The sequence below is a fragment of the Piliocolobus tephrosceles genome, chromosome 17, assembly GCF_002776525.5.
Source record: "Piliocolobus tephrosceles isolate RC106 chromosome 17, ASM277652v3, whole genome shotgun sequence".
Taxonomy (NCBI): domain Eukaryota; kingdom Metazoa; phylum Chordata; class Mammalia; order Primates; family Cercopithecidae; genus Piliocolobus; species Piliocolobus tephrosceles.
In genome coordinates, this window is record NC_045450.1 from 6,370,913 (window position 1) to 6,385,681 (window position 14,769).

General features: G+C 41.6%; 1 protein-coding gene across 4 annotated transcripts in view; it reads left to right on the forward strand.

Moving 5' to 3' along the window:
• Positions 1 to 14,769, forward strand: part of LOC111551668 (RNA binding protein fox-1 homolog 1) — a 1,700,664-nt gene that overhangs the window by 290,573 nt on the left and 1,395,322 nt on the right. For all 4 annotated transcript variants that reach the window (XM_026446850.2, XM_023225717.2, XM_023225712.2 and 1 more), the window contains exon 2: positions 12,905 to 12,967. Coding sequence is in view for 1 of the 4 variants with exons in the window: in XM_023225709.1 (XP_023081477.1) it covers positions 12,905 to 12,967 (63 nt within the window). In the remaining 3 variants the exon portion in view is untranslated. The remainder of the gene's footprint in view (positions 1 to 12,904; positions 12,968 to 14,769) is intronic.

Genomic DNA, 14,769 nt, shown 5'->3' on the forward strand with positions numbered 1-14,769 from the left:
AAAAAAAAAAAAAAAAAAAAAAAAAAAAAAAAGAATGAAAAGAAAAAGACGATTAATGAACAAAAGTTCCATGAATTCCCAATGATGTGTTTTTTTATACTGGCTCTATAAAGCTGGCTGCATCACACCCTCTTGTGAGCTCCCAGATTACTGTATCCCTCCTCCATCCCACCTCCTTGGAACTGGTGGATTTAGCTCCCAAACTACCTGGTGTTGCTAACAGAGGAGGAGAGCACTTGGAATCTGGAGAACTCTCTTCCCTACAGAGCTGTATGCCTGAGGAGGGGAGATTCAGGGCTGGGAATGATGTACTCAGAGAGGAGATGCTCCTTAGAATTTCTGTGTTGGTCACCAGCGTGGTGGTGCTTACCTGTGATGCCAGCACTTTGGGAGGCCGCAGCAGGTGATCACTTGATGCCGGGAGTTCGAGACCAGCCTGGCCAACATGGTGAAACCCTGTCTCTCTACCAAAAATACAAAAACTAGCCGGGCATGGTAGTGCACACCTGTGGTGTCAGCTACTGAGGATGCTGAGGCAGGAGAAGGGAGGTGGAAGTTTCAGTGAGCCCAGATCATGCCACTGACTATACTCCAGCCTGGGTGACAGAGTGAGACTCTGTCTCAATCAATCAATCAATCAATCAATACATACATACATAAATAAATAAAGGAACTGCTGTATCTGAGAGACATTGCTTTGTAAACCTGTTGCACGATTTCTCTCTCCAATGACAACAATCAACAGAACTAGTGAGATGATGGATAATAGCCAAAGTGAATCGGTTGGGAACGGGTGATGCACGATGGGGCAGATTCCTGTGTGTGTGAGAGCCCATCACAGCCCCACGGCACATCTGAGCTCCTTTCTTGTAAAAGCACGTCAGTGTCCTTGTCAGGTTATCCCAAATCCTTCCTTGTGTAGTCATAAGCATGTGATGTCTACTTGAGATGGAACCATTCTCATTGAGAGCAAATATAGCATAACTGCCATTCAGACCACAGTTCAAGGTGTGGCTTCTCAGTGAGAACACGTACCATTACTTACCTTCTCTGGGCATCATACTTCATCTGTGAATTGGAGATAATGCTGCCCAGGCCATAGGGATGTCGGTGCAATGCTGCATGCAACTTGTTTATCACACTGCATGACACAGAGTAAACATGAGATGCTCCGCCTCCTCCTTCTTCTTCCTGCTAATTTTTATTATTTTCTTGCTATTGGCATTGTCTTTATTTAGGCATATTCACATGCATATGTCCCTATTATTCCCAGATAGATATTTACTGAGTTCCTGTAAGTCACAATAATTTCCATCACTTTTACTTGTCTCTCAAGGCCCTCTTCAGTTTGGGAGGACTTCAGTATGACTCAAGTAGGTACAGCTTTTTAAACACATACTCTAGTCACACTCTCAGCCTTTTTTATTTTTTCCTGTATTACCTCACTTGATCATTGTGAGAATACTGTACAATAGTACTTTTTATTTCTACCTCGTGCATTAGATAATTGAGGCCATTGTGAGAATACTGTACAATAATACTTTTTATTTCTACCTCGTGCATTAGATAATTGAGGCCAGAGATGGACAGTAACTCACCCAAGGTCACGCAACTCGCAAATGCTGGAGCTGCCAGTTGCACCTAAGTGGGTATGAATTCCAAGTTCAAAGCTCTGTCTTCATGTATGCACTTGCCTCTGAATATCATGGTCTGTCCTGTAACTGACCACTTTGGAGCTGGACATGAGGTAGGTAGGAAGTTGAGCTTAAAGAAGAAGCTGTCAGTGCAGGGTGGTCCATGAAAGCCCCTGGGTCTCAGATGGCAGAGAAACATGTGGTTTCTTTCTAGAACTATTCACTCCTTCGCTGAGCCCATGTTTAAAGAGCGTTGGTTTTGCTCTAGGTACTGTGTTGAGTGCAGAGTATTTGGTGGGGTTCAAAACGCTCCATGTCTGAGTCCTAAGGGAGCATTCAGCTTAGTGGGACAGACAGGTACTAATCAAATGCTTATGTTTTGCTGCATAGTTATAACTGAGATAAATGCAGTGACAAGGGAACCTGTCCTAGATTTGCTGCAGGAACTGATCAGAGGAGACTTTGCTAAGGAAGCAGTATTTGAGCTGAGAGTTGAATTATGGATGGAAACCACACACGGGATCTCCTTTCCCTTCAAGCCCTGCTCCTGGAGCCTGGCAAGTTGCAAGAGACACTGAGGCCTCTCAATTATCGCCCGTGCGTTGAGAGGAATGGAACTTTCTGCATTAGATTTTTGCAGAGATTAGCCCTCCTTTTATGTCAGAGTCATTTTTATGTAAGAAGTCTAGTGATTTCTTCATGGATGAAATCCCTTGGCCTTCTTAATAGCAAGTGTGTGCCAGGCCAGCTCCAGAACTGATGGATTTGGGTAAACTCAGTTCACATGAACTGGAGTATTTGCTTAGAAGGCTCATTCTTCTTGGTCAGAAGAACTCACTGGCCATTTCTACTGTGGTGGGAAGGAGCATTTTCATCTCCCAAACCATTTTGGGCAATACCCGTAATCAGCCAGCAGTTGCCATCCATTTCTGCCTGTCTTTTATCATTCTACGTAAAAGAATCTGTCTGCAGGAATTAAAAGTCATCGTTTTCTCTGATATACTGTGCCTTGCACTCCGCACCTCTAAGGAAATGTCACAGGTCACCCGAAATCCCCCCATTTAAGTGGTGGAAACGTGGAATTCTCTAGGTTCGTGGTGGGATTGGTAAAGGAAGATATTTCAGAGAAGCTGCTTTGTGAACTTGGTGCTTATACCTTCTCTCCTTTTGCTAGACATGAACCGAAAGGCGCCACCCAAAAAGTCAAACCAGACAACATCTCTATTTTTAAAAAAGGAGAGGCAGACTAAATATTACATCAGCATAAGGACTTTAGAGTCACACAGAACTGGATTTCCATGCTGGCTTTGCTGTTGACTAGTGGTAAAACCTGCAGCAAGTTCTTTCACATTCTTAAGTGCCTACCAGGTCATCCTCAAAAGAGAAATAGTGGTGGTTGCACTTAGAGGGGCTTCTGCAAGTAAAGTGCCTAGTACATGGTAAATACTTGGTGTTGGATAATAATCATCATTATAGCTGTTAATATTGTCCAAGACTAAATGGATAAGAAATAGTTTCTTATTTATACTAAATTTTTTATTTCTAATTGATCTAAATACATATACAAATGTCATATAACATTTAATATATGAAGTCATTATGCAATATCATTTAATAATATATAATATATAAAATGATATCACAATCTAAATAATACATAATGAGTTTTAACTATATATTTTTATAAATGATAATATTTATATTATGTATATCTTTAGATTATTTATGTATTTTTATAAATTATACTCATTTATGTTATATATTTCTCTATTTCGATAATTATTTCTATATTTTATACATGATGATTGTGTTATTTATATGTTTATTTGGATTGTTATTTACATATTTATGTCGATTATAATTATATTATTTATATATTTATTTGAATTATTACTTATATGTTTTTATAAATGATAATTTATATTTATATATTTATTTGGATTGTTATTTATATATTTTTATACATTGTAACCATTCATACATTTAGGTTATTTGCATATTTTTATAAATTATCATTTATATATTTAGGTTATTTACATATTTTTATAAATGGTAGTCATATTTATATAAGTTTATTTGGATTGTTATTTACATATTTTATAATCATTTATCCATTTATGTATTTATTTAGGTTGTTATTTACCTATTTTTATAAATGATAATTTATATTATTTACATAATTATTTGGAATGTTATTTACATATTTTTATAAACTATAATCATTTACATTGTATATTTATATATTTGGATTGCTATTTGCACATCCTATACATTGTCATCTATGTTATTTCCATATTTATTTATTTGGATTGTGATTATTATTTGCTTATTTCTAATGTAGATCCTTGTGGCTCTGTGTGTGAATCCATGTTCTTGAGCTTGCAAGCCACATGTTGGATCATCTGTTCCGCTTCGCTTTTGTGGCATGAAAGCAATCTTAGATAACACTTTCATAAATTAATGCACATGACTGCATCCCAGAGAAACTTTTATTTATTTATTTATTTTTTTTTGAGGTGGAGTCTCGCTCAGTTGCCCAGGCTGGAGTGCAGTGGCACCATCTCGGCTCACTGCAAGCTCCGTCTCCCAGGTTCAGGCCATTCTCCTGCCTCAGCCCCCCGAGTAGCTGGGACTACAGGTGCCCACCTCCACGCCCGGCTAATTTTTTTGTATTTTTAGTAGAGACGGGTTTTCACCGTGGTATCCAGGATGGTCTCGTTCTCCTGACCTCGTGATCTGCCCGTCTCAGCTCCCCAAAGTGCTGGGATTACAGGCTTGAGCCACTGCGCCTGGCCGAGAAACATTTTGTTTAATAAAAATACTGGCTGTGTGTTGACTTGACTCGTGGACCGTAGTTTGCTGACTGACAGGGTTGCCTGCACCTGAACATCCTGCTCCTGTGGCTCTGAGTAGGTTTTACCTGGATGACTTAGTCACTGAAATGTATGTCGTAAGTAAAAGAAGCCTCTTGGAGCTAGGCTGAGCCGGAGAGGCAGTTTCTTGGGGAAATGCATTGGTGTTGCATTTGGTATGCACTGGATGCATAAATTGCATCCCCTATTTATGCAAGGAGCAGGATATTCGACCAGTTGTGGAATAAGAGATGCAAATACTGTCTGGAATAGCAGGTGCGTTCTTAGAAAAACAGATATGGGGGATGTAGAGGAACACCAAAAGTATTACCCCACTATCACTCCTAAAACAACTGTACTCGGTAGCTGTCTCCCTGTGCCACTTTTTAAACTCTACAGCATATTTCAAGTGCCTAGTCCGAGCCCGGCCAGAGGCACATCTCTCTGCTTATACAGGAATACCTTGATGATATTTCCCAGTTGAAAAGACTTACCTCTCTCCTCTCACCGTATACCCAGGAAGTTTTAATTTTATAGAGATTGAAATAATCAGGTCTCACGTGTATATTTGCTTTCAAACCATTGCGTTCACCTGTTTTGAATTCAATGGCCTGTCTTATGTACTTGGTGGAGAAATAATATAAATATACCTTGAAATTTCCCTGGAGTTCAGCTTCCCTTTTCATACTGGGTCTAGCTAAATTTTGGAGCCAACTAAAAAGAGCCTCGTTGCCTTACACACACCCTGTTATCTCTGGCAGGTTCAAATGCAATTTCTCTGAGAAGGCTGTGGTACCTCTTCTCTCTCTGGCCTTGAATCTGAGAGACTGAGGATTTCTTTGGAGTACACACAGTTGCATCCTTTTGACAGACAGTGCAAATTAAAAGATCCGGCGCGGCCCAGGAACCAGGGACCCAAACTTGCCCCTTGGGTTTTCATTTACAGTTAGGCACTGCAGACACAATTATTGCTGACAGGGAAGCGGAGCTGGTGGCAGAGTGCGCCTGACAGGAGGCCCATGCCAGCCCATAATTGGGAGGATTATTTTTAATCAGAACATACCCTACAGCCCAAACATTAGAAATCTCCTGTAAGGCCAAGACAGGAAATTAAACACACCAACAATAAGGCTCAAAGGGAGGCGGTGTGTGGGGTGTAATATTGTTAGTCTCTCGGAGGTCCCTGGAGCTTCGGGGAGAAGTTTGCTTCCCTACAGAGGCAGGCTGGGAGGAACCCTTCCATGAAGCAGACCCAGAGACTATACCTAAGCCCTTGTTGAATGGGCAAATGAAGCCAAATTAAAAGGAGCAGAAAGACTAATTGCTTTTAAGTGCAATGTTTAATGCACTTGTTTATTGCAAATGCAATGATGCTTATTGACTTTAGTATTATTATTGTTATTTTGAGACAGAGTCTTGCTGTGTCACCCAGGCTGGAGTGCAGTGGCACGATCTCAGCTCACTGCAACCTCTGCCTCCCGGGTTCAAGCGATTCTCCTGCCTCGGCCTCCCAAGGAGCTGGGAATATAGATGCCTGCCACCATGTGCCTATATTATTTGTATTTTTGTATTTTTGTATTTTTTTTAATTTTTGTATTTTTAGTAGAGACAAGGTTTCACCATATTGGCCAGGCTGGTCTCGAACTCCTGACCTTGTGATCCGCCCTCCTCAGCCTCCGAAACTGCTGGGATTACAGGCGTGAGCCACCACAGCCAGCCGCTTATTGCCTTTAAACAGCATAAGCCACATATAAACCTTGGGATAGCGGCTACAATTGTATGTGATCAGTGAGAGAAGAGCTTCATTGGTTCCTTATTTTTAGGACTCTTCAATGAGCACTTACTATGTGGCAGGTGCCGTGATGACTTATGACACTGGGCTATGCTGAAAGTCATCTGGATGATCTTATCGCCTTGGCAAAATTTTGCAAAGCACAATAAGACTTTGTTTATTGAAAGAACTGTTGTTGAAGAAGTAGGCATAGCTCTTGGCTCTTTGGCTTGAGAAATATGTATTTGGTAGTAGTGCCAGGTAATTCAGTTGTAGTGTCCTCACGTCAACCCTCTGAGGTGGGTATTATTATACCCATTCTATGGATAAAAAAACTGAAGCTCCAAGTGGTCAAGCAGCTTGCCCAGAACTAATGAGAGAACTGATTTTGAAATCAAATCTCTGTCTGAAACCTGTAGGATGTCAAATCACTTGTCAAACTGTACTGTCTCTCATGAATATGACTAGGCACAGCCTGATGCTTTGAGGTGCTGCCACTCCAATAGAGAAGACAGATGTAGAGACAGACGTCTGTCAATGATGAGTGTATGGAGACCCTAATTGGTTTCCAAGAGCGGGGAAGAGGGCATGAGCCATTGTGCTCGGGAAGTCAGTGAGGACTCTCTGACGCTGTGAAGAACAGGTGCACATTTACCAGTCGTTTAAAACAAACAGAACAAAGAATCCCAGATACAGGAAACATGTAGTGCCTAGGCACGGCCATATCAGAGATGCTAGGACATTTCATTTTAGTTTAGAACTGTTGGCTTATCTGGGTGCGGTGTCTCACACCTGTAATCCCGGCACTTTGGGAGGCTGAGATGGGCAAATCACAAGGTCAGGAGTTCGAGACCACCCTGGCCAACATGGTGAAACCCGTCTCTACTAAAAATACAAAAAATTAGCTGGACATGGTGGCGGGCACCTGTAATCCCAGCTACTAGGGAGGCTGAGGCAGGAGAATGGCGTCAACCTGGGAGGCGGAGCTTGCAGTGAGCCGAGATCATGCCACTGCACTCCAGCCTGGGTGGCAGTGTGAGACTCTTGTCTCCAAAAAAAAAAAAAAAAAAAAAGGAACTATTGGCTTTGGGGTTTTGTTCTTGTTCAGCTCACTCAACAAATATAAAGGGAGAAAAAGAATCTCTCTTTGGGGAATGCTTGTCACAGAGGTCAAGCATCTGATGTGGGGATGGGATGGGAAGCAAAAGGAGATGATGTTGGAGACTCCGCTCCTGAAGTCAAAGGATATTCCATGCTGTCCTCACTGTGTGAAATGTCTACATCTGATGGCAGGGAAAGGTGGTGCTTTGACCCAAGGCTGTCCTTAGAAAAGGAACCACAGGTTTACAGTAACATTACGTATTGCTTCTGAGGCTGGAGCTCAGGGTACAGTGATCCTGCAATGAATCCAGGGACGCATGAATCTTCTGCATGGCAGACTGAGGTCAGTCAGATACCCCGACTGCAGTAATGGTTACTGCTAAGTAGCTTCCTGTTATGTGGCTGGGAGTCACTGGATTCCCATGGGGAAGCCCTCTACCTCCAGTCTCAGGAGGCTTCAGTGCACTTCCTGTCGTAGTTCACTTCTCCCATCCCAGGTGTGATGGGCATTAACCTCTCTACCACCAGGAATCGCGTATCATAATCCCTGAGTGGTACCAGGCAACCTTGGGCAGTTTGCTGGTTCAGCTTCAGGATCCTTTAAAGGACAGTTAAATGCCAGACACCTGAATGAGGTCAGGGGCTGCTGTGAGGCTTGGAGAGCGTGTATGCAATCACAGTCCCTGATATGATTAAGATACAGTTTGCTTCTCTGCCTGCAGGGTGGGTACAAAATCCCAACTTAGGTGAGGCACCACCCTCTGAAATGATCTTATACATAATTGCATTGTTTGCTAACAACAGAAACCCATTCACGTTCACTCAATAAATGGGCATGTTTCTTACACGGCACAGAAGCAAGTTTCAGCACTAAAAGTCAGGCGGCGTGCCCAGTCCCAGGAGGGACCACCATTTCTGAACTGCTGTGTGATCAGGAAACAAGGCAACCCTTACCCTCCAGCCCCAAAACCCTCCTCCATGGCCCTTCTACTCTCTTCTTCTTCTCTCTCCTCATTGCAACTTTTGCTTTTTTCTGCACACGTGGCAGAGAACAGTGACCCCACAGTTACTGGTGAAACTTAAGTGTGCCTTGCAAATTCCTAGGAGAAAATTGAACCTAGATAGGGTGAGGTTTCGTCTCTTCTCAACATAGCACTTACTAATGGAGCCAGGATCATGCGCTTCAGACCCAATTTCTGGCACTATGCTAGACAGAGATGGGGGAAGGAAATGACTTCTGGGGAGGCTGAGTGTTTCTAAAATTAGCCATAGGATGACTAAGCCGATAGTTCCTTCGTTCCTTCCTTCCTCCCTCCCTGTTTCTCTACCTTCCATCTTTTCTTCCTTGGGTAAGTATTTGTTGAATGTCTGCCATATCCATGGCATTGTGATCAGAGTTAAAATGGTGAGCAAAACCCACACAGCTCCCACCCTCATGGAGCTAACTAACATGCTGGCGAGATGGGCAAGTTTTCATCAAATAACTTTTAAAAATAATTTTTAATTGGATGCAAAACGAGAGCTGGGATATGGGCTATGAAGAAAGGATGGTGGGCTCTTAAAGCCATGCAGTCGGAGGGTTCCATCAGGAAGCAGCAATGCATTGGGGTTAATTAGGTGCTAAGAGTATCGCCAGTCAAAGGCAGGCATAGCATGCAAGGCGTCCCTGTGGCAGGTGGGGAGTGAACGGGAAAGGAAATGGGTCCAGAATGGGAAAGTCCATGGCGCTGGTACCCAGAACCGGGGGGGAAGTGTGACCTTCTCACTAATAAATAAATAAGGCTGGAGCTGTGTCCAGGAGCAAATCATTAAGGATGTCAGGGGTAAGGTAGGTTTGGAATGAAATGGGAAGCCAGTAGTGTAGGATTTAAACGATTAAGTGACACGGTCACATTTACATTTTGTAAGGATCACACTGCTTGCCCTGCATGGGGTGCAAGCCTGGAGGCAGGAGGAGATGGCATTGCAGTCATCGCCTGGGGAAGTCTATGAAGCAGTTGATGGCAGAGTCTATGGAAACAGAAACGCTGCAGTAGCCAGCCCTGTTCAGACAGTCAGAGTTAGAAACTTAAACTACATTCTAGCTGTCCAAGGGTCATCAACACCAGTGTTTTGGAAATAATCGGTTTGCTATTTTGTGCATCCATTTGGATGGAGTGCAGAGGTGAAGGTAGCTAATGCATGAACTGAGCATTCACCTTCATTCTGCCTGACTTAGTTCCAGTGTCCTCTGAGTTTCCTTCACTCACAGCTCTTTAGCTCTCATGTAGTCTTGGTACAATGAAAATTCTGCCCAATTCCACTGGGAGCCGAGATTCTTCCTGGTCGCAAATGGCTTTTCATGTAGTTTGCAAGAGTAATTGCAAACTCTGAACAATCTTAGTTAAAAAGAAAAAAATAACACTATCACTCCTCTGGAACTCTAGAGAGCATATTAGGGTTTTCTTGCTGTCTGGGGCTATTGTTAATGATCATTTCTGTTCTCACTTTATAACAATGGTTCTCAGCCTCTGTTTTTATAACATAATCCCCCTAAAGGACTTGACAGATTCTTATTAGTGGAAAGGAGGGGGCTATAAAATTCATTTCAACTGCAGGTTGGATTAAAAACAGATGTAAAGGTGTGGGTTTGGACTCACATGAACATGAAATTAAATGTCGTTATCTGGGTACCAAGTACGGTAGCACCAGAGAAGGCCCTGTTGCTCAGAGAAACCTCTTTCTGGAATGAAGGTCAATGTCCTTTCTTGGTGCTGTAACCCTCTGGGGCAAGGAGAAATCACTTCTTAGGCTACCCAGTGTAGTGAGCAGTACATAAGGGGCCTTGTCCCAGACTACAAAGTTACAGTGTTGAATTAAACATTGCCCTTGCCTTCCAGAAACTCACAGCCTGGGTAGGGCAAGTCCACAAAAAGTTACAAGGATGTATAATTCTGCTTCTAATAGAAGAATATGTGAATGGCCATAGGGACCTCCCCTAAAATTCAGGCCCACTGGAAGGGTCAATGAAAGCTACAGAGAACACGCTTGGGTAGATGTTCAAGTCTGAAGACTCAAGACCTTCCATGAGTTCAAATGGGGCCGGGTAAAGGGCAGTTTAGGATGAGAGAAGGTTGTAATCAAAGGGCTAAAGGAATACTAGTGCATTGTGTCTTAAGTATTTGATTTAGCTGGATCTTAGAATGTAAGGATGTGTTCGGAGATAGAGGAAGTCACAGGAAAGAGGGGGTAGGAGCTGAAAAGGTTGAACCTGACCATGGTAGCTATCATTTTTAATAAATGAGAGGATGCATGCAAATTTCTATATGAAGTTTGGGATGTAGTATGGATTCAATGAAACTACAACTACTATGATTATTAGGACTCAGATAATCCTGCAGTGGAGGCATACTGTGAATTTATAGATGAGAACCATGTATTTTGACTATTTATATTCTAACTATTCTAACCATTCTTCCCAAATCATGTTCTTCCACTTCTCACCTTTACGATGTCAGCTCCATTGCCACTTCCTTGATGGAGGCTTTCCCAGTGTCCCCGATGAAGATCTGTCTATCTTCCCCACTGGACTGTGGGCACCAGGGCGACACTACCTGACATTTAAAAGGCTTAATGAACAGTAAACTTTTAAAAAGCACGGACTTTGTGCCAGGCACAATGCTAAGTGTTTTACAAATATTAGCTTTTAATATTCACCTGAATTCCTTGAGGCAGATACTGTTTATTCCATTTTAATGATGAAGAAACTGAGACAAAGAAAGGTTGAGTGACTTGACCATGGTCACAAAGCTAGAAGGTAGTGAAGCCAAGGATGATTGGAAAGACAGATGGATGGGTAGGTGGGTGGATGGATGGATAGATAGATAGATGGGTGGGTGGGTGGGAGGACTGATGGATGAATGGGTAGGTGGGTGGGTGGGTGGATGGATGGATGGATGGATGGATGGATGGATGGATGGATGGATGGATGGATGGATCGATGGGTCTCTGGGTGGATAGGTGGGTGGATGGGTGGGTAGATGGATGGATGGGTGAATGGGTAGATGGGTGGATGGGTGAATGGGTGGGTGGATGGGTAGGTGGATAGGTGGGTGGATGATGGATGGATGGATGGATGGATGGATGGATAGATAGATGTGTGGATGAATGAGTGCATCATTGCCATTTGTTGGCACTAGCCCATGAGATTGCTCATTTTTATTAGTTGAAAGAAACTGAAGACATCAAAATGCAAAGCAAAAGGCTGTTGAAGGGCAAATACTATCACCACCATTTCAACCACTTAATAGCTGTATCTATTCTTGGGTCTCTCTGCAGATCCCCCCTCTTTCCAGTATTTTGAAGTCACTTGAGGTTCTTAGGTATTGTAATTTATCAACACGAGGGGACTCACCAAATGTGAAGACTACACACACACATATATATCCATATACATACACATACGTAATCTTCATTTATAAGTATGTATACATACAGATATGTATATCTGTATATCTATATATCTAGATATACCTATCACATTAGGGAAGGTGGTATATTGTCTAAACATATCTGCAAATAATGTTTTAAATTTACCTCTAAATCTTGTGAATTGTATTGAGTCTTGGTGTAAATTGTATTGCTACTTTACAAGAGTAATTCAGTGAGCAATGGATCAGGATTCTAGAACCCTACAAAGCAGTCCCATCTCTGCCACTTAAGTTTTTCCCCAGAGAGGAAACAAGTCAGTATCCCAACCCCCTTGGGTATAGGATGTCATAAACGTCTTTCAGATCTACCAGAAATCTTGGTTTTTCTGATAGGAGATGACCTGTCTTTCAACTCACTGAACTATAGGAGATTATAATGACCATTTGCAGTTCAGGTGATATTTGGTTTATTTAAATATCAATGAACATGAATCTTACTCCCTCTGATTGGGTGATGATAGCCATATTTATGGAATTTATTACTCCTGGGATACCTTATATCATAATACTACTCATTGCAAAATTAAATCATTTCTGTATTGGAACTTTAAGTATCACCTGAATCAGCATTATAGACCTGCAGTTCTAGAGTTGAAAGGAAATTTAGAATTCCTTTCATCCAAGCTAATTCCCAGGAATAAAATCCACAATGATATATCTGAAATGTCAACCTCCAGTCTTCCCTTGAACACCTCCTGTGACAGGAACTCATGGTGTAAGAGAAGAATACAGTAGAGTGCTTCCAAGCTTGGTGTCTACTTGCCCGAGTTCAAATTCAGGGTTCACGATGTACATGAACGTCTTGTGAACTGTGGGAGCTGTCTGGGCCTCAGTTTCCTCTTATGAAATAGAGAAGATAATAACACCTTCTTTACCGGAATCCGAGAGGATGTAATGAAAATATATTGAAGAACTGAATCATTTTCATCCTCATCATCACCATTATTGCTGTTAAATTCACAGTATAGTCAGAACCTATTTTGGAGGTTGGTCTATATTACTATGACAGAAAAAGTGTGGACAGAATTAAAGAATACATTTCTTGATACTAAAGTCGTTCCCCCTTTTCTTCTTTAGGAAACTGGTCAAAGAACTCATGCAAGTGGAACTTACAACTTCCTTGATCGGACTCAGCATTCAGTAAGTGCAACCCATTTCGAACATTCATTCCATAAATATATCCATGTCTTTGATCCTGTTCTCTATGAAAAGCTCTTTTCTGCAGGTTTGAAGTTGTTACAAAAACTTTGCTGCCTGCCTATGTCTTTCCCTTCTGCGCTATTGTACCAGAGATGAGAAGAGGGTCTGCAAGGTAGAACTACCCTCCTTTAGCCCTCCCTCCCCAGTGAACCTGGGAAATGTGTGAGGTTATCAGTGGGTTAACTGTGCCTTTATTAGCTGGGGATTAAAATAAAATGTGTTTGTGGTTTATTTTTTCCCCCCCTAAGGTTTTCTCATCAGGAGACATTCTGTCCCCCTTCTGAGTCACATGACCCTGTAAAGTAGAAAGAAATGCCAGCAAGCACAGATTAGTTACTGAGAGCATGTATTTCTTGAGGCGTTTAAGAACAATTCATTTGCTCTTTTTGAGCTGGAATACGTGACTATGATATAAAAATTACTGCAAAAAAAATTGTGTACTTTAAGATGCTGGGGTACATTTTAGAAATTTCATTTGTTTTCAGCAAGTAAGCATTTTTCCGCTTTCTGCCTTTCTCATTGCATGCAAGGACTTTATTTTTGGTGAAGCTAGCAGTATTTTGTCCAATTTTCTCAGTGCTCTTTTTTTTATATATACATATAAAAAAAAATTATACACTCCATATACACTCTAGCATTTGGAGTAGCACCTTCACAAAGTCTCTGATATCGGCCCTCCTCTGCAATAGTTTTATGGGTAATACCTTGTTTTAGGAAGAAATCTGTAATAATTTAACAATAAATATCAAAATTTTAAAAGGCTAGCTGAAAGAAATATTTATTTTTCAAGATGTAGCTTCCTTCATAGGAATGCAGAATTTCTTAGGAGGTTCTACTTCTGAAAGTGCTGGAGTATAATTTGATACATCAAATATCAGCCCATGTCATAAAGGAGCAGGTAGAATTGGAGGCCGTGGGACTCCAGGCCTGGAAGAGGCTGATCAAAGGGAATTATTTTGCCCTCATTGGGGTTGCAGGACTCTTTCTATTGTCCTGGAATTTGCATATTCAAATGCAGAGAAGAAGGAGGCGGAGATAGAAAGAACTAAAAAGACTGTGTATTAGCTGTTAGCTACATCAGAATGACTTAGTGTAACCCTGATCAGCTAACGCTTGTATCACACAGGAGATTAGACTCGCAGCTTTTGTTCCTAATAATAAAGGAAATTCCATCTCTAATTCCCTATATGCCACATCTCTCTTTTCATGCCTTTGAAGTTCAGGCTTCAGCCTTTCTTGAAAACTGGGAGGTTTTGTAAGAAAAAAGGAGGGGGCTGTTTGGCATGAAGTCTATTCAAATCTATTTAGTGTAAAGTTAAATATGCTTGTTACTTGATCTTTTTCTGTTTCAAGCAGCGTCTTTCTCCTTGATGCCTTTGTTAGTGCTGGGGCAGGGAGGGGAGGGATGGAGGACAAAAGGTTTCAAGGATGGGTTTTCAGATCATACACGACCTTCTCATTCCTCTGTCTTTTGAACATGATTCAAATTGCTGCTTCTCTGAAAGAAATTCCTGTTCCAAACCTGCATTGGGATTGAAACTTCTAACCTAAGGGAGGCTGTGGTCCCTAAGATTATTAGTACAGGGATGTAAGGGAGCTCATGTTAATTTGTCTATGGATATGGTATTTCCGTATCTACAACTGCCGTCTAAAGAGAGACATAAAAAAGTATTAATCTACTGCTCTAAACCAGTGAGCAGATATAATTTTTTTTGAAACAAATCATTTTAGAAAGGAAGAAA